The 19,872-nt window shown below is 40.4% G+C and overlaps 1 protein-coding gene across 1 annotated transcript; it reads left to right on the top strand.

Moving 5' to 3' along the window:
- The first annotated feature begins 949 nt into the window (after positions 1-949).
- On the top strand, positions 950-19,474 carry LOC148319709 (sialate:O-sulfotransferase 1-like). The gene is made up of 9 exons (XM_088280115.1): positions 950-998; positions 2,503-3,143; positions 11,464-11,578; positions 12,573-12,757; positions 14,437-14,558; positions 15,213-15,390; positions 16,664-16,828; positions 16,920-17,120; positions 18,734-19,474. The coding sequence occupies exons 2-9, from the start codon at positions 2,753-2,755 to the stop codon at positions 19,084-19,086; spliced, it is 1,710 nt and encodes a 569-aa protein (XP_088136241.1). The 5' UTR covers positions 950-998; positions 2,503-2,752; the 3' UTR covers positions 19,087-19,474.
- The last annotated feature ends 398 nt before the right edge of the window (positions 19,475-19,872 follow it).

Here is a 19,872-nt window from a genome sequence, read left to right as displayed (position 1 = left end):
GATCGTTCACATTTTTGACATCCATCCACCATGACTGTCCTAACACAGAGAACTCTTCAAACCGACTTGAAGGGAAAATCCCCTAAAGCATGTCCACTTCCTTCAGATGTTTTATGCCCCCCCCCTCCCTCCCAATATTCCCAGCCTCCCAGACAAATTAACATTTGAAAAGCTCCCAGTGAATGAAGAGTGGCGATGCGCACAGTTGCATCGTCAATGACACCATGCAGCCACTTGTGTCCAGGCCATATTGGTTTTTAAAAGCTTAGTTTGAAGGTCAATCAGCCGTGACGAGGCGCTTTGCTTCTTCACTCTTTCATTTGATCTGCTCGTGCAGAAGAGGCGCTGTTCGTAGTGCTGAAATGTAAAGCCGTCAACTGGGTCACACATGGTTGACTGATTTAATGCGTCATCTCTGACTCATGCTTAAGTCCACTCTTTGTGCTTCACCTAAAGTCTAGTACCTAACATTTCACAGCGATTCCACCAGGTTGTTTTCCCTCTTCATTTGCCGCTTTTAATCACACCAAAGCAGTCTTTCCAAGAGTTAAAGTGAGGTTGAGATATTTACCCCCCTCTCCCCCGACCAACCTTTAAAAACTCACTGTGGTGTCAATGGTGTGTCAAGCTCTTTGATCGGTGCGACGGATTCGGCACCGAGTGGATAGAACACCCTGCTGACTACCGAACACGACTCACCGGTTTGCAGAGTGAGGACGCCGTGACGCGCGCACATCGTCCATGCAAATGAAACTGGCGCGAGCAGGCACGCACGCACGCACGCACACGTACAGTCCATTCCATCGCCGTGTGAACGTCTCACAGCGCGTGAGAGCGAGAGAGGGGGGAGAGAAAGGAGAGGAATATCGAAAGAGAGAGAGAGCATGAGAGGGAGATTATATAAAAGCAGCTTTGCGATCCGAGGTGACCGGAGCGAGGCAGGACGGCTATAACCTAGGAAAGTGATCGCGGCGGTTCGTGGATACACGCGATTGAAGGTAATCTCGACGTTTAAACATTCTTGCATGTAAATAGTGCTGAATTGTGACTGAGAGGGATTGCAGGGAAATGCAGAGCTCTGATTTTTATTTTTTATTTTTTTAATATGTGACGTGTACAAGCGCTCTGTGTTTGCTTCGCTCTCTGTCGGGCTCGCAGCAATTCCTACCGCTTGAACAAACCAGGGAACAAGAATGATATAATGATGATAATGTATCCAATGTGGAGTTGAACCTAACTTGTTCAGCAAACTGTTGCTTGTCCTCTGGAACAACGCACCCCTACTTTTTGTGGGTGCAGCAAGGAGAATTGAGAGTGTGAAGCCCAAAGAGGTTCCCATAAAACGGATTTAGTTTTGACTTCTCACATACATGCACACACACGCAGACAAATCGATGTGGGACGCAAGAAGCTTTTCAAAGTGCCCGTTTTTCAAACAGGTTGTCTAATCTGAGAATAAACATTTTAAGCATCTCTACAGCATATTACGTTTGGACATATTACTGAAATTATCTGCAAATGGCAGATGTCAGCCTGCTATGATAAACCTCAGTTCACAGGCACACTTAATGCTTTTCCAGACTGTTTTTTTTTTTATTACATGATGTCATTTTCCTGAGTCTCAGATTGCAGGGATAGTGTTGGTGAGATACCCATCATCAGACACTGCTGCAAGTAAATGGAACATCTGTATTAAAAGATAATCCAGATTAAAAAAAATGGTATGAAAGGTAGACAAAACAGCATAGTGTTCTTCTGCTTTAGGAAATGTGCAACAACGCAATCTCATAAAGACATGAATAAATAATATTAATAATAATCAGGCTTTGCACGATCACGATTTTGGAGCCGTTCAGCAAATTAAAAAAAAAATCAAAATTTGCATACAATTGACGCCCATTGGAATATATTGGGAAAGAATACTAATAATGAAATGACAAATATCGTCTGAAAATAGCTGATTATACCCTCCCCCACTCACAGAAGAAAACAAAAATTATTTCAAAATATTGTGGGGAAAAAAATAAAATAAAATCCGACTGTAAATGCTGCAAAACCTTGGATTATTACCAACGGCATCACAGAACATCTTTGGAGTGAACGAGATTTACGTTTGCTGATGCGGATCCGATCAATGATGTCATCGATCAATCGGCAAATTCCGACATTACAGCCGATCACCTATCTTGCATAAAATGCAAGATATATGCCGACCCTATCCGGCCAATCAAATCTATGTAAAGTTTGATAATAATTCTCCAGGCTCGGTTATGAATTAGAAGCAAACATCAAAAGCGGAATCAACAACTCAACACACACCAAGGGAGATGTTGCAAGAAGCTGCAAGAAACTAACACAAACCAACATGTCAACTTGGACTGTGTGTCAAATACTTTACGTCTTTTCGACTATGCTCACCAACAGTCATACATCGCGATGCTTTAAATCCAGCTGCATATACAATCTTAGGCGCCTGTGTGTGTGTCTGCGTCTCCCCCCAAGGATCGTCCTGGAGTCAGTGACCACCGTCTGAGATATTAAATCCCTCTCTGCTGTGACGCATCCATTGTTCCACCGGCACTGTTGGACTCTGTGCCAACGAAGGACCGAGACTAAATGTCTGCGACATTGCCAAAAGCTGCAGCCCCTGCCAAGATTATGAAGTTGTAAGTAGGTTACTAGATCTGTCATTCTCGCACCTAATCCATGAAATGGCCCTCCTCTTTGATGAGAGACTGTAACCGAAGCAGGCATGGCGGTGCTGCTCTCCAGACTGCTCTGCCCCTTGAAGCAGGCTCAGATGCTCCTGCTGTGCCTGGGCATCGCCTACCTCATGGCTGGCAGCATCTTGCTCATGCAACGCTCCAACGTCCGAGTAGGCCAGCCAGGCCTCCTGGCGCTTCCTCCCTTGCTGTCCCTAGCGGCACCTCCGACCACCCTCGGGACCGCAGGCTCGGGTGTGAGGGCGCGTTCCAGATGGGCCGCAGTACAGTTTGCATCTGGCGCTGCTGCCAAAGCGGGGCAGCACTGGCCCGCCTCCCGAAGCTTGAGAGTCCAACACCTGCATCGTCACTGGTTTCATGGTGTATTACCAGAGAGTCCAGAGAATGCAGGTCCTGTCCGGAAGAAGCCCAGCCAAAAAGGTAACCGAGCAATCCGACCACTCTAGCTCGCCGTCAATCTATAATTTAGCTATTATAACAGAAAAGTGCATCTCGGTTGTTTCATCAAATATGATACTTCTTTAGAGTAGAAAACATGCAATGAAAGAGAAGATCAATGACATTTAAATATCATTGGCTCGCTGTCTGGACCGAGACAAGTGGTTCTCCTGCTAAATATTACACGAAGGTGAAAACCTTCACATTTCTTGTATGTTCTTGCTGAAATGTGGCTGAGTGTGAAGACAGCCCGAGGCTGAGGTAATACAAGGGGCTCAGATAACACTCTCACAGCGGCCTTTAATGTTCATTCATGAGCAGATAATCATGACCCGAGAACGTTTAGAACGCTTCTCAGACGCAGTGATTTGAGATCTTTTAGATTGTAGTGCTCGCAGGGACTCTGAAAATATGTCACCGCTGGATTTAAAACAGAAGAAGAAGAATTCACTGAGCTGGCTTATTTTGCCCCATGGAAAAAGAAGGACTTCTATCATTCAATCTGAAAAATGTCATTTAAATGTCAGGCAATAATCACAATATCGACATCGCAATATTGATATCGCAATATTGAACACCCTTATCGCACGATTTTTCATTATTGTACAGCCTTAGCCTGTACAATTAAATAAGACTTTCAATGTATCCTTAAAGATTTCTTTCCTCACCTGTCAGGGGTTTGTCCATTTTAGCTGAGATGATGAATCCAATGTTATTACCTCCAGTGGAGCTCTCCTTGCTTATTCTTAAAATAAATAAATAAATAAATCCCACAAGAGCTCTTAAACCTTATTTATTTATTTATTTTTCAAGAGACTATGCAATTTCCTCGTCACAAAGGAATAAAACAGATGAAAAATATTGCGTCCTGGAATGAAATCAGTTTTAATAACTGCCATCTGGCAAAGGTTCTTATGAAGCAAGTATAACTCGAACATAGTCTTTAATTACACAGATCCATTGTGGTTTGGCGGGGGAATTGACTGAGAGATAAAAAGGAAGCCACACATACAGTGTATTGATACCACTTCTGAACACAGACTGCAACCTGAGTCTCAATTTGGGTTTCATCTCATAAAGTATTTGAATTTCTCTTATTTTCTTCTAATTTATCAATTGCTATGAGATGCATTTTATCATTTGGGTCTTTTTACCAATAATTGCCAAATGTATGCAAATCATACTGACATATTATATGATATAGATGAATGTTAAATCAGCAGGAAAGGGTTGTTTCATTTATTTTAATTTTTTGGGTAATTTTTAACATTTATACTGTAAAATATACATGGCATGCTGTACAAATGACTAAATTTTACCATGCGGTATTTTTCTATCGAGCTGCCAATTTTCTTCCATAAATTTGACTGATTTATTTATTTATTTATTTATGTATTTATTTATTATTTATGTATTTATTATTGTTATTATTATATTAATTAATTTATTTTTAATTACTTCAGTGCTTTTGGTAAAATGTTTTTTTTCCACATTGTATTTGTGTATGGAAGAAGAAGAAGACATGTTCCTTGTAAGGCATTATAATAACATAAATTAGAAAAAAAAAGCGATCAATAAAAGGCTATTGAGTGCATCTGTATTTTAAAGCATTAAGAGGATAGTTTGGCCGGCTCTCATTCTGGGATCAGGAACTTTGTGAAGTCTCTGCTGGTTACCTAGCAACCTCATTGCAACAAGGAGAATGCAGGAAGGATAAGACTTTCAGCTGAGTAATACCCACATGACCTCATGTTAAAATAATCAGAATTTTCTGCATTTGATTTAAAATATTTCAGAAACCAGGAATGAAAGGATGATTAATACATTTCAATAACGATGCTGGAGGTGTGAGTCGATGCCTTTAGAATGTGCCATGGAAAGGCTAGATGACTAACGCCATCATTCTTCGACAAACAACTGCTTTTATGTTCAGACATTCATGCATAAAAATATGTGAAAGGCCCAGAATAATGATTTGCCTCGTATGTACAATGCCTATGTAAAGACATGATTTTGCATTTGTTCTTCCAGGCCAAATCATAAGAGGGTTGTTTTTCTGGTCAAATGCCAATATTCACTTTACTGATGCAATATTTCACCATTCACCACCACATGCTGCGTGTATTTTATATACTGCAATCAATTTGAAGAATTTTAATCTTGCTGCATGTGTTTCAAGTCATTGCTTTAATCCTCATTTCTTTTTTAACATGAGCAGGCCAGTGCAAAAACAGCATGGTATACGCCATCTTAAAATATAAGCTAGCATGCCTGCATGCTAAAACGTTCACTAGCATACATGCTAGCATAGGTTTTTAAAAAGGTAACGCGGGCAAAACTGAGTTTGGTTGTACTTTTTTGAAGTATTTAACACGACAGGTTCCCTCTCGTCATTCTCAGTCAGTCTTGTTGCCGTGCGGCTCCTCAGAAATGAAGCCACATTTGAGCGTAAGATCAAATAATGCAAGTAAACAGATTAGCGGCTAACGTGGCTAATGGTTTGGCCAAGCATCCACAATTCCCATTCACAAAAAAAACCTAAAAAATCGATTATCTTTATTGGCACATCCAAATGAGATTGACTCGCTAGTAACCTGTTGGATAATTGGGGTTTCCAAGTGTTTGAGTGTGACCCCGACCTGGCTCAGCGCAGCATGTAATGAGTCTATCCCTGCTGCGGTTTGGATGACTTTCCTTGCATCACTGATCGTGGGGAATACTTGAAACGTGGTCAACGGCAGAGAAGAGCGCGTCGGTTAGTACATGCCCTTTTCCTTGGTCATGTTTTTCGTCTTCTTCATCAAAATCAACCGGGGAGAGTCCTATGCAGCCCTGCCATCTGTCTTAGCATTTAAGAAAGCAGCACAGTGTCAGACCCAAGTATACTCATTTTTATTCAGTCCGAGTGTTTGGGCCGCTTCCCTCCATTAAGCCCAGCTGCAAATGCCTTTGGCTGCTTCTTCATTTTGATTAAAGCGCGTGTTGGGCGGGTTAGTGAGGTAGCACTCTAACCTAGGCTGATGCATCAACATGCGCAATGCTTCCTCCCCCAGTATCTTTTTTTATGCTTGAAGGCAGCAGCTGCTGGTGTTGCAGGCTATTTTTTTTCCCCCCATTGAAGAGGAGTTCCCTTGCTCTGTTGCCAAATTTGTTGCTCTCTTTGTCATGCTTCTCAGCATGTGAGGAGCACTGTCCTGGAATTTAAAAGATGAGCGATCACATACGGTACTAGGAATAGTAGTGATATAGTTTTAATTAGCAAAAAGAATGAAAAAAAATCTCTCTGTCGGAATTACTTCTCTGCCAGTTTAAGAGTTCATGTTTTTCATAGCCTTTGGCACATATGAAGACTCTTAATTCGTCCCGGGTGTTGCAACCCTTGAAAAAAAAAGACGATTTGATGCTATGGCTTTGCGAAAAATCAATTGAATTTGTTGTCAAAGACTATCAACTCTATAGTCCCCATTTGTCATTTGTCTTCTTTCACACAAATATTTGTGATATGACTCCAAAAGACCTGGCTGAAAGAGGCTCCATGCAAGAAATACATCAGATCTAAAGCGTAAAAATACGTCGTTGAGATTGACTTAATAGTGCAATACACTGATGCGACGGCAATGGCCGTGATTTATTCAGTGCATATAATGGATAGTGAATTTTTTACTAACTCTCTTAAAAATTCATCTAAAATTTTTCCTCTCAATCTGTCGCATGGGGGTCAAGTGAGCTGGAGTGGAGACAAAAAAGTCTGATGCACATGGATGCAGGGAACAGGATATTTTCGCAAACAAAGATAACAGGGTGCATGATCAACTTGTGATGGGTAAATGAAGCTTCAAATCTGCTTCATGAAGCAGTTGTAGTATTTTTGGACTCCAGTAGATGGCGCTCTCTGTTCAACATTGGGCTGACAAAACGTTTATTTAAACCAACAGCACCATCTAGAGGACTCAAAAATACAACAACTGGCTCATGAAGCAATTTTGAAGCTTCATTTTCCCATCACTAGGATCAACATCTGGCTGACCACAATAACAAAAAACTCTAGTGGGCGTCTGATGATGCTCGACATACTAAAAAAATCCCTCAGCTTGGCTGATTGAGAGGATCGCTTGGTACAAATTAGTACCCAAGTAAAGGTCAGTCAGAAATGAGTCATAAAGTGACCAAAATGAGGAATGTTTGACATAAACTGCAGAGGATGAGATAGTAGACCGTGCATGATTTCCTCTTGGGGGTCCTTCAGCATTATGCCTGCCCCAGAAAGAATTAAAAACATCCTCCGGCAATTTCTTACGTTATCGCACCTCAGAATTAACACTGCAGACTATCAGGCAGAGTGCGTAACCACACTTTTGTGCGGATGTGAATCATGGCGATTTCACAGTCAGCCTCTTAAACAACTTGAATCCTTTCAAGAAAAAAACACTTCATCAGGTTGACAGAGGACCGTATCCTACGGATGGTCCTTCAGCTGGAGGTGCCCAAAAAAAAAAAAAGAGACTCAAAGATCATCTTAAGATCTTTTTTGATCTTTCAAAAAAAAAAGTGTGGGCTCTGGAGATAAGGGCTGAAACAAGACACGTTGAATTGTCTCTAATTTTCTGTACGACAAAATAAAAGGTAACGTGAAACTTACGGGATAATATGATAATTATGACAATAATCACCTCGTTATTGTCGTAATTATCACCCACAGCTCTTTCAGAACAAAAGTTTAAAGCATTTTGTTTATTTCATTCACCTATAAGGCAATTGCAAAACGATTCTCGTTATCAATGTCGTCGTGGCTGCAGACAGCAGAGTAAAACAAAAAGGCGCTTTTTAATTTATAAAGTAAAAAGTGGAATATGTGAGGTTGTTGTTACTACGGCTCACTTTTTTTCTCCTTCGAAAAAAACGTCTTGGTTTCTGCTCGGAATTTTTGCTCGCTTCTTTGGATTATTTGTTAGAATTTCCGGACTACAAAACACACCTTGATTAAAAGCCACAAGAGCTAAATTTACCCCTAAAAATGTTAATATTCAAATGTAGATTTCAAACTTTCTAAGTTTTTGGAAAGCCGATGGCAAGTCTTTAAAAACTCCAGTCTGACTTGAGTCAAGTCATCTGACTCGAGTCCCCAATGTCGACATTGCCGACTCTCTGCCAATCGTAGCGGCGCCCCTCATTTGCATTCGAATTGCACGCTTGACATTGCGCAAGCCGAAATACACACGCCGTGGGGTCCGTGCATTACCTTGGTGCATGCAAAGTGCGTTTAGAAAAATGAACTGCAAGATTTCCCCTTGCAGATTTTGCACTCAGACAATTTTTTTTCATGTGTGACAACACAAACTCCCGAATTGTGAGTGCCAAAAAGTGTTCCTTGGTGAAACCTCGGCCTTGACATCCCTTCGTTCTGACTGGCTGATATTTCTAGCAAATTGAATTCATGAATTGTGGACACTGGTACATGGTAGGTACCAAAGATTCAGGGCTTTGCTGCTTTCTCCCCATCTTGTCTACTCACCTTGATGCCACATGCCTTCACCCTACATTTATCTTCCGCAAAACCTTAAAGTCACTCTTTGGCCCATGGCAGCAATCTCGTTTTATGTTGGTAGTAAGAGAGAGAAAAAAAAAAAAATGGCAGCTCAAACTGTCGTATCCTTGAAATCTTAAAAGCAAAAACATCTTAGAAAACAGACTCTTGGGAGAGATTCTGAAATAAATTCAAAAGTCAACACGGAATGCATTCCGGGCACACGGAGACAGAAAATCTTTTTCTTTGCAGCGTATGGCTCTCGATTGATTCAAATATTTCGCATGTCGTCTGAAAAATATGAGAGCATCACAAGCAAGGGGATGGATATAATGAAGTCTTTTATGTGTCAGCTATGAAAAGAAAAGGATGGCGTCAAAGGTCGACATTGGATGACATTTTATTAAGAGCCTTAATCCTGCTCGCGCATCATAATAGTCTCTCGCAACCTATTATACATTACCTCATTCTATCTGCTGGGTTAATTTTTTTTTTCTCGTAAATACATTCGCATTAGCGTAAAATTGTGTGTGTCAAAAATGGAATTATTGCCAGGAGGGATCATTTACGGTGTAAAGATCCACTTCATATGAGTATGAGCGCTTCATGAGAAGACGACGCTGATATGTGAACTCATAAATAGCAAATCACATCGTAATGATTTTAACAGGTCTTTAGTCAATGAGTCATTGGTGACGCTGCCGGTTACAAAGCACGATGCTAGTGACGGGTAAATGAAGCTTCAAATCTGCTTCATGGAGCAGTTGTAGTATTTTTGGACTCCAGTAGATGGCACTCTCGGTTTAACATTGGGCTGAAATCCATTTTTTTAAACCCTTAATTTAAATCAACAGTGCCATCTACAGGACACAAAAATGCTACAACTGGTTCATGAAGCAAATTTGAAGCTTCATTTTCCCATCACTACACGATGCTATTTCTTGAAAGCACTTGCCTGAACGTATACCGAATTCAAACAGAGACCTGAAAAATGATAAACCAGAACATTGCTCTGTAAAGGAAGACAAATTCACATCATATCGTGGAAACTAGAAATGACACTGACATTAGCATTCATTTCATAGTTTTGCCCTCAAAACCGAATCAAAATTTAAAAGACACATTTTTATTCCTTAGCTTTCGACTCAACACGAGACTGTCGCTGTTCTGCTATTATTCTGGTATCTATTGTAAATGTTTTAATTTGTGTTCTAATTTATATGACGACATATGGGAAGCGCTTTGTTACAGCTCCAGCTGTTGTGAAATGCGCTCTAAAAAATAAAATTGTATTGTCTTATGTTGTTGGTGAGAAGAGCAAGGATGGACTCTTGCAATTTGTACCTTAACGAGAGAACATGAGCAGGGTGCGTCTTTCCACTCTGGAAGAAACTCATTTTTACCCTGACTGGATTTGTGAGTCTTGTGTGAGCTTTTGGAACATGATGTGAGTTTTTCATTCCCACTTTGTCTCTGATTGAAAAAGAAGCCATTTGCGGCTGTGCGCCACGTTTAGCACCCGAGCAGCGCTGCAGCTTGTCTTAAAACGGCTCCGTGGCGATTATTTGAAAACATGAAAGATGGCATTGGAACAAAGTCTTGTTTTGTGGACATTTTGCTCGCATCACCAAGTTCATACGGTGAAACAGATGTTCCGACATGTTGAATGGCACTTTGATTCAATGTATTGCTAGATTAAATTGTCCCGTCCAATGTTTGGGAAGACAGTTGGGTTTCAGATGAAAAGACGAATGAGATAAAAGTTCGGAATCGTTGCTTTTATTTCATAAAACATAATTCGATAATCACTGATAATAGTCTACACTTCACGTCTGTTTATTACATGCAGTTGATGCATGTCAAAATTGTCTCAGTCACATAATGCTTATATTAAATACACAAGCGAGTGAAATGCGTAACGCTAACATGTACAAAGTCCGCCGACGAAATGAGGAACAATTCCACGTTCCATCACAACACCATTGACGGTGAGATAATCTTAATAATTTTGGGACAACTGGAAGGCCCTTCCGGATGGCAGCCATCATTTTCGTGAAAGGTAAAAAAAACAGGCCCCAAAACGACGGTTTGCAAAAACGTCGTTGAATGTCGAGAAAATGGCTATAAGAATTTGATCCGTCATATAGTAGAATACGCAACCCAAGTCTACTTTAGGTACACTGCAGCTCAAGTTCTTCAACTTCCTTTTGTTGTGGCTTTCGATGAGATTGCATCTGATAAGATTCTTCTGTAAAAGACGAAGACTGAAGACATGAAGACTGTTCAAAGTCCAAGATTTCATTCGACTTTTGAGGCTAATTTTTCAAGAAAATTTGAGATTTTGTCTTTATTTCAATGAGTGCTCTATGAAGGCTTAATATTTTTAGGGCTACAGTAGTGATGGGAAAATGAAGCTTCAAATGTGCTTCATGAACCAGTTGTTGTATTTTTGTGTCCTGTAGATGGCACTGCTGGTTTGAATAAAGGGTTTAAAAAAATGTGCTTTCAGCCCAATGTTGAACAGAGAGTGCCCTCTACTGGAGTCCAAAAATACTACAACTGCTTCATGAAGCTGATTTGAAGCTTCATTTACCCATCATTAGGCTAGAGCCCGCATCTATCAGATAAATATCATTGCCCAAACTGACTCATTATGCGACGGCAATCAATCTACTACATTTGTACTCATAGATTTCCCCAGAAAAAAAAAAGTGCTACACATTCCTCATTCAATATTACGTTAGAAATCAAAGCTAAAAATCTTTGCGATCCATATAGGGACCTACATTGGCTGCTTCCTGCACAACACCAGCGAGCGAGCCCTTGGAGGAATTATGCTTTATGACCTGCGGAAAATGACCAGCTCTCTATGTCAAGACACCTGCTCAGAAAGGTAATGCTTTTTTTTTTTTTTCTCAAAGAACCTCAATGAGGGGACCACAGAAGCCCTGCTGTTTGAGTAAATGCGTTGGCTCTCAGTCCCCTTCATGAAAGCCTCCTGTGTGTTGAGCCAGCGGAGTGCCAGGTGGCTAGATGACAGTAAAAGATGAGGCGGGGTGAACGAAGCAAATATAAGGCCGGATCTGTTGCGAAAGTGACAGCGAGGCAGGTGTGCGTGTACATGCGCGTGTGTGCGTGAGCTTAATGTGATGACATCCGTGGCTTGTGGCTAGAGCGGCAACATTTCACCCCAAAAAGTAAATAAATAAAAAAAAAAATCGATGCTGAGAGCATAATTGCATCAAAATGTGGAGAAGCAGGTGGATCGCTTCAAAGCAAAATCAAGAAAGGAATTATTCCTTTTAATACCTTAATACCTAAGATGAATGCAGATTTGCAGCTCGCCGCTCAAACAACCCAAACCAATCTCCTCCACATAGCCCCTTGGCCCGTCTTTCACCCCTAATCCACACCGACTGAAATCCTGCTCGTTAACCGACCGGGCCAATTACCGAGACTGGCAAAACCGAAAAAGTCAAAGCAATTTACGATGAGGCGTCAAAAGCAAGTATGTAAAGCTCAGGTTTGATGAGGTCTCTCTTTGCCTAAGAACAGAGGATGGAGATGGAAGTTGTGAGATGGAGTCACGGCAACCTACAGATCACAGGTGACAGGTGTTATAGCTCCCAAAATAATTTGCTTGATCAGCAAAGGAGGATGTGCTCTTACTATAACATCATGTTCTAGAGATTAGATGTGAGGACGTTTGGCATAAAAGATGCGTGGAAATGATTACAAATGTCCTGTGGGGTGCTTATCCTGAGGCCGGTAACTGGAGGTTATTGACCGACCTTGCTTCAGGCAATGACGAGTCATAATTACTCTGTATTTGTATTTGCGTGTGCGTGTGCGTGTGTGTGTGTGTGTGTGTGTGTGTGCGCTGTTAGTGGCTACCAGTTTGCAGGGTTGGAATATGGCGCTGAATGTCACTGTGGAAACAGAATCAATAGCGCACAAGTTGGCGAGGAGGATTGTAGTCTGGCTTGCCGGGGGGAGAGGGGCTCTCCTTGTGGTGGCGTGGGACGCCTCTCCATTTACAAGGTGCAGGAGCAGATGCCCGGTCACCGAAAATGTGAGTTAAGTCCTCCTCAATCAAGATGAAAATTGCAAAGATCGGGGGGGGGGGGGGATGGTTCAATAGTGGAAATAGTTTATGTTAATTTGTGGCTATTTGATACAAAGAAAAATATTCCAAAAAATCAAACCTACATCAAGGATCGGTGAGAAAATTGATTCCTGTTTAGCCATCTGCATTAAATTAGAAAATCGTCAAAAATAAAGAAAAAGTAATACTAGTTTCTCTTAAGGTCCGTCGTTTTCTATCCTCTTTATGACCGCAGGTCAACTGCAGCCTATCCCAACACTTTATTTAAAGCTTGTTCATAAGACTGTCATAACCATGTTATGACACCTGTCAGGAACATGAATGAATCCTTATCACACGTCATGCAAAGTTGACATTGAACAATGTATCAAATATGACATAATTTACCAAATCACACTTAATGACATAAATTTTGCATCAAAAGTGATTTAATTTCCCGAAAGACACTTAATGGCATCTGTCATAATGATTCATTCATGTTCATGACAGGTCAAATAAAGTGTTACCAAAAAATCACATTCATTCATGGACAATTTGGAGTCCGTACTCAATTTTAATCATATGCATGTTTTTGAAATGTGGGAGGTAGTCGGTATACCAGGCTGAAAACTTAAGACCATGTATGCAAGCTCCACACAGGAAAGCTGCAGTCGAAATCCAAACCGAGGAGCTTTTAATTGTGAGACAGATGTCTGTATTTTATAGTATCTTTTATAACCACATAATTTGAAGGTAATGAGACAAGATCGCACCACGCTGCTTACAGATTGGTCCCCCCAAAAAAATTATTAAAAATAAATAAATAAATAAAATAAAATAAAAAATAACACGCTGTGAACCAATCGGCCTGCTTGAAACAGAAATGTGCTCCTTCAGGAATCTTTCTATCCGCGTGCGTTCTCCCAGGGCCAGCAAAAAACTATGTCAAAATGCTGACGAAGCAATTCGACAACAGTTCAGCCTCAGCCTCTCAATCCACTTGTTTCCTCAGGCCACCTTTAAATCCTCGAAAAATATGTTCTGTGCCGTTTTTCATCCGAGCGCCACGCCCATTGAGGATTTAGACAAACATGCCTCGAGTGTTTTTCCTCAGCTTTGGAAATAATTCACATCGATTCCCACCTGCTTGCATTCGGCACTCCACCGGGCCGCTCTTGAATACAGTGATTCCTTGCAATTTTGTTTTGCTCAAATGTTTGTGCATGTTGACATGGTGATCACAGAGTTTTAGCATATCAGGCATCATCAGTTCAGCTTCACTTTTGCAACGTGCACCAAAACAAATCTTCTGAAAAAAATTCAAGATAATAAATAGATTTTTTTATGCAAATAGCTGTCTGATTCTGAGGTAGCAGTTTGTTTATAAGTACTTCTGACAATGTTTTGATTGACATTTTCAGGTTATTTGCTTTTTTGGTGGTACCTAGTATTACGTAGAAGCAATACAAATAATTTTCTGCAGAAGGTTGGCATTTGGGGAAGCTCAAAAATATAAAAAAAAAAAATATATATATATATATATATATATATATATATAAATAATCAAATAAAAATCCCAAATCTATTTAAAAAGCTCATTCCAACTAATGAGTAATGTTAGCCAATTTGTTGCTTGCAATCTATTTGTCTTCTTGCTTTTGTCACAGTCAGGAATGCTCACCATCGAGGCTGCTTCAAACTGGTCACCAACACCACCAACAGCTTCCCAATTCACTCAACTCAAACCAATCTAACTACGCAGTCCTGCATCGAGACTTGCACCGACAAGGTTTGAATACATTTCTTTCCACTAAAAACTTGAGTTTAGTAAGCCTATGGTAGACTTGTACATCTGCAGTCCAAAAATCTTTTATGATTTATATAAATAGTAAATTAATAAGGAACACGACTGCATTTTAGTGTTTCAGTTCTCAAATGGCCCCTTTGGAATATGACTGAATTATCCGTCCCTGGCCTATAAGAAGTCCAATGATGTCCAAGACTTCATGTTGAGACTAGACAGCTTCTGGGGTTTTGGATTGGATCAGTCTTTTTGTTCCTCTAATGAGAAAGATTTAATCTAAATCCTGGAGTGACATCTTGCAGGCAAAAAAAAAAAAAAAAAAAAGAAATGGCTGGTAAAAAGATTACTAGCCACTGTGTGGGATTAATTATCACAGTGTCTGAGAAATTATGCAGAAATCTTTTTCACAAGTTTTGTAGTAGTTTGCCCTAGTTATCTACACTGAGGGCTCTTTTTATGTGACATGCACAAGTCCCGTGCGCTAAAATTCGTAAATCTGCGCAGAGGCAGGTTTGACCGGGTGTTGGTAATTTCGGAATACGTGGGAAAACATAAGGGAGGTGTTACGCCACCATGTATGACACATCAACATGTAATTAAATCTGATGAGTCATCAAAAAATGAACATCTGCTTTTTAGGAGCTCCCGCTTGCTGTGTTCAAGAAGCCCCATTGTTTCTGTACTTGGACCTCCTCTCTGTTCAGTCTTGACCAGCAGTCTGCTAGAAATCAATGTGCAGAAAACACGGTTCTGGACGCCACGCCTACGACACTCACAGAGCAGGACTACTTTCAGGTCTATCACACACCTGTCCTTGGTGAGATATTTCTTGTATATGTTACATTAACCTGTGTTGGTCTCTTGGCATTCTCAGAGTGAATTTTATGCTGAATATTTTAATTTATTTGGACCAAATCTAATAATTTTAGAGTAATATATACTCGATGAAATTTACTGTGTTTGATTCAGACCTTATAAAAAGGGACGTCTACAAGTAAGTTTGGAAAGGGTGTCGTTCCAGTGGAAGAGTCCTTAGGGACTTCATCGAGCAGCCAATTAATAGAAAATTACCCCCAATGTAACCATTACCTTAATTTAAATTCACAGTCCATCACAAAATGTTCATATATAAAAAAAATATTTTTTTAATTATTGATTTATGATTATGGCTGTTTTCACTATGGCACCATACTCGAGTTTTTTTTTTAAATTAATAACTATTTAGCAACATAATAAAGGACAATATTTAAGAAACACATTTACTATAATGGAGTACACCCACTAGCATCCAGCTATTAAAATAGTTTTAGTTTTGATCATTGGAATTTATGATTGATAAATAAATCAATAAATAAATAAATAAATAAATGTGAACTTTAATTTATGCTGTATTCGCCCCTGCTTATTAGAAGATGTGGAGAAAGTAAAAAAAAAACAAATCTTGATATTTACAGTTTTAAAATTCAATTTATATTCAATAAACATTGAAATAAATTTGTCTTTTTTTATTAATTGTCAAAACCACAATGACAAAACTCCCCATCAGTCACGTATAATTATCCCTTTTTGCTCTTTCAACAAAACAAAACCCCTCAAATCGCCAGGCAGCAAACACACACACACGGACAATAATATAATACTCATATAAAGTAAAGGTGAAATGCATCAAAACAACAAAATGATCCGAACTAATGTACTATCCACTCATAATTAACAACTAAAGAAAAAAATAAATAAATAATGATAAACAGCCGTGGTAGGTTTCTCGAAGAAAGTCGGGAAGAATCCAATTCTAGAGCTCCGCACCGTGAATCTAACATTGAAATAAATTCAACCCAATCATAAAACAGGCTAAAGGAATGAACAAAGCCAATATAAAAGGCAAAATCATATGCATATACGTATATGTCAATGTTCTCCTTGGGACTGTTTGTTTAAACTGTTCTCGCTCGCCAGTATACGGATCTTTATATTCCATTTTCAATGAAACTGAAAATGAATACAATGAATTAATTCTCCATAAAAACGCTGCACTCCAGATACATATGAAGCTTATCAAAATTTTAAAAAAAAATTAACTGCTCTTCAAGACTCCAGATGCAAAGAGAGGATGTTCCTACCACAGAGGTCCAGCTCTCTCGTGGCTCTCTCGAGTTTTCCCGGCGCCGGCAACACTTGGGTCCGACACCTGATCGAGCTCATGACAGGCTACTACACCGGCAGCTTCTATTTTGACGGCACCTTGTACAGCAGAGGTGAGAAGGGCGTCATTTCCAGTGTGTTGTGACAACTGTTGAGAGACGCATCCCCTTGCAGATGATCATTCTACGTCCTTATCTCTGCCAGGTTTCAAAGGAGAGAAGGACTTTTGGCGGAGTGGTCGCAGTATTTGTGTAAAGACACATGAGAGCGGAAAGAAAGAGATTGAGATGTTCGACTCCGCCATCCTGCTCATTCGGAATCCTTATCGCTCCCTCATGGCTGAATTCAACCGCAAGTGTGCTGGACATTTAGGACATGCATCAGATGCCCAATGGAAAAGCAAAGGTAACACGCTATTCATATATAGGTTTTAAAATATTATAAAAAATAAAAATAAAAAAAAAATCAGCAAATTGGTACATTTGCAAATGTTTAATGTTGTAGCCCCCGCTCTCAACTAGTCTATTAGCCGGTGAATTCTGTTTGAGTCAGGTCCGACTTGTAACGAGTCTAATCACCGATAACAGGAGTTAAACACAGACAGCGCAAGATCAAAACAGCTGGACAAACCGGCGAGCAAACAAATCTTATCAGTCGACAGCTCCGTGCATCAGCTACAGTATGTGCCAAAATCAATTTTAGTATTAAAGGCTTGCGACGTATGCTTGACCATTCTCGTGAATACCCCCGGCTTCTGATTCGGTTGCTAGGAGCCAGTTGGAAGGCATCTGAGAGTCACACGGAAGGTCCAGGACAAGTTGGGTGCGTTTGTTCTCATTGAGGGGATGACATAACCTAACCAATGTGACGATGAGTTCCAAGATTTTGATCTTAACTATTTCTAAAAAAAAGTCAAGGGTGCAGAGAAATAAGAAAACGCAAGGCGGCCTTGGCAAGTGGAAAGTTACGGCAATAACACTCGAGCTCACGTCACTTCAATTATGTATGCAAAAGAGGCTTACGCTAACACAGGGGTGGGCAAACTATGGCCCGGGGGCCACATGCGGCCCGTTAGATGTTTTAATCCGGCCCGCCGAACTTGAAAAAATTAAATGAATAAACCCTTGTCAATGTTTTATTTTCTAAATACTGCGTTTTTTCAAAGACATATTTTGTTCACTGTCATTTCAAATTAAATTGATGAGGTGAGGTTCCCAAAACACTCCATCCATCTCCTCCAGGTCCGGCCCCTCTGTCAAATTTTAGAACCCACTCTTGCTCGAACACATTCTCAGCTATCAGCCACCATTTTTACAATTTGATGCATCACACGTGGCATGACAAAAATCACACATAGTGAGCGATGAGTCTCTGCTGTTCAACTTCACATGCCAGTTGCGTCTTGGCTGCATTCTGCTTCTTTTCCCATCTCGGCTACTTCGCGGGAAGTAGGCAAATTCCCAGGTGGACTTAAACCCCCCCCCCTCTCTCTCTCTCCCTATCGATCGCTTACACTCAGGACAGTGAGCTAGGAAAATGCGCTCCTTGCTTCTCCTCTACTTGCCAAAACAACAGCACTGAAAGAATTATGCACTCTCACTGGAAGTGTTGTTCATTTGAGTTGCCACTACAATAACACACAAAGACAACGAGCCAAGAGCTGGCAAAGATATTACTGTCACAGCACAGATAATATTCTGGAGTCAAGCCCTCCTATCTTGTATGCATGAGTTAACGACTTTGCTGTCTTGTTGTTCTAAAAAAAAATAATTATCACCCATGGAAATTCACGTTACTGTCATTAACGAATGGAAGTGAATGAAGATTAGCCACTTTTAATTTGTATGTACTTGTAACACTTAAGACATGGAATTGATATCCTGATGTTATATTAATTATCAATTATATATATATATATAAATGCTTTATTGAACAGGTTTTCCGCAGATGCAAAGGAAAACCGAGGTTCCACTGTCGTCCAATGAATGAAACAAAAAATGTTATGCATTTTATTGCAGAATGGCCAGAATTCGTCTCCAGCTATGCCCCCTGGTGGGCATCGCATGCATTGAATTGGCTGAAGTTCGGACGCCACCTGCACGTGGTACATTATGAGGAGCTCCAGAGGGCTCTCCTCCCCCAGCTCCGACTCATCACGGCCTTCCTTAATGTCACCGCGTCTGAGGAGCGACTGATCTGCGCTCAGAGCAACCAAGATGGCTACTTTAAACGGCCAGGGGCCCAGCAGCCGACCTTTGACCCGTTTACACCTCACATGAGGCAAATGATTAACACCTTCATTCATACTGTCGACACGGCACTACTGAGCAGGAACTTTAGTGGACTTCCGAGAGAATACCTCCCCAGATGATGGCATGGAAAATTCATCCGGCTTGTGGTCAAGAGAGCAAAACACACGCACTGGCCAATGAAAGTGGACCAACTGCTTCTTAGCCGGGCCAGATGCCCTTTGAGTGCAGCCACACGGGAGATTAGAGGAGAAAACAAATCAGCCTCATCGTGCAGTGAACACCAAAGCCTGTGATAAAAGCCTTCGTGCTGGACCTATTTCTCTGTAAACAGCAAATATGATTAATGCTAAGAGAGAGGATTTCACAAGGTGCGTGTGGCACCAGAAGTGGATTATTGAGCAAAATGTCTGACTGCACAAAAGAATGTCTGTGCAAATTGAAGATGGTTTTTCTCAACTCCTCTGTAATATTTTCTTTTGGTGTACACCCACGTTAACACAGACGAAAAGCGAAACTAAAGGCAGATTATGCAAATCTGCCTCCAATTTACTATGTGCTGCAGATTCATATTGCAATGACTGTACTGGACTTCTGCTGTAAAATGCATCTTCATTAAATACATTTCCATTGCATTGTAAGAAATATTAACATTGAATGAATAACGGATGCGACGGCACACTCTTTCGGTGGTGTGCTGTCAGGGATTTCAAAGCCTTCTCGTCTGGGTCTAAACACGATCACAAGCACAAACTTCCATTTTCAATTTTGTATTTATTTTTTTTATTTTCAAAGTGTTTCCTTTTATTACTACTGATAATAATAATGCTTATTCATACTTTCAGTGTTTTAAAAAAGCCTGAAAAAAAAAGATCTAACAGTGGCCTTAACCTATTTCACAGCATTGT

Source organism: Idiotropiscis lumnitzeri, chromosome 17 (genome assembly GCF_059441095.1).
Source record: "Idiotropiscis lumnitzeri isolate Australia: NSW breed Sydney's pygmy pipehorse chromosome 17, RoL_Ilum_1.0, whole genome shotgun sequence".
NCBI classification, from domain to species: Eukaryota; Metazoa; Chordata; class Actinopteri; order Syngnathiformes; family Syngnathidae; genus Idiotropiscis; species Idiotropiscis lumnitzeri.
This window is presented reverse-complemented; position numbering and strand designations above follow the sequence as displayed.

What these genes read in the sequence shown, in the direction of transcription:
- LOC148319709 (XM_088280115.1), top strand. Translation starts at nt 2,753, where the DNA reads ATGGCGGTGCTGCTCTCCAGACTGCTCTGCCCCTTGAAGCAGGCTCAG. An exon ending in GAAGAAGCCCAGCCAAAAAG is followed by an intron (nt 3,144 to 11,463) that starts GTAACCGAGCAA and finishes CGATCCATATAG; the next exon opens with GGACCTACATTGGCTGCTTC. An exon ending in TGCCCAATGGAAAAGCAAAG is followed by an intron (nt 17,121 to 18,733) that starts GTAACACGCTAT and finishes ATTTTATTGCAG; the next exon opens with AATGGCCAGAATTCGTCTCC.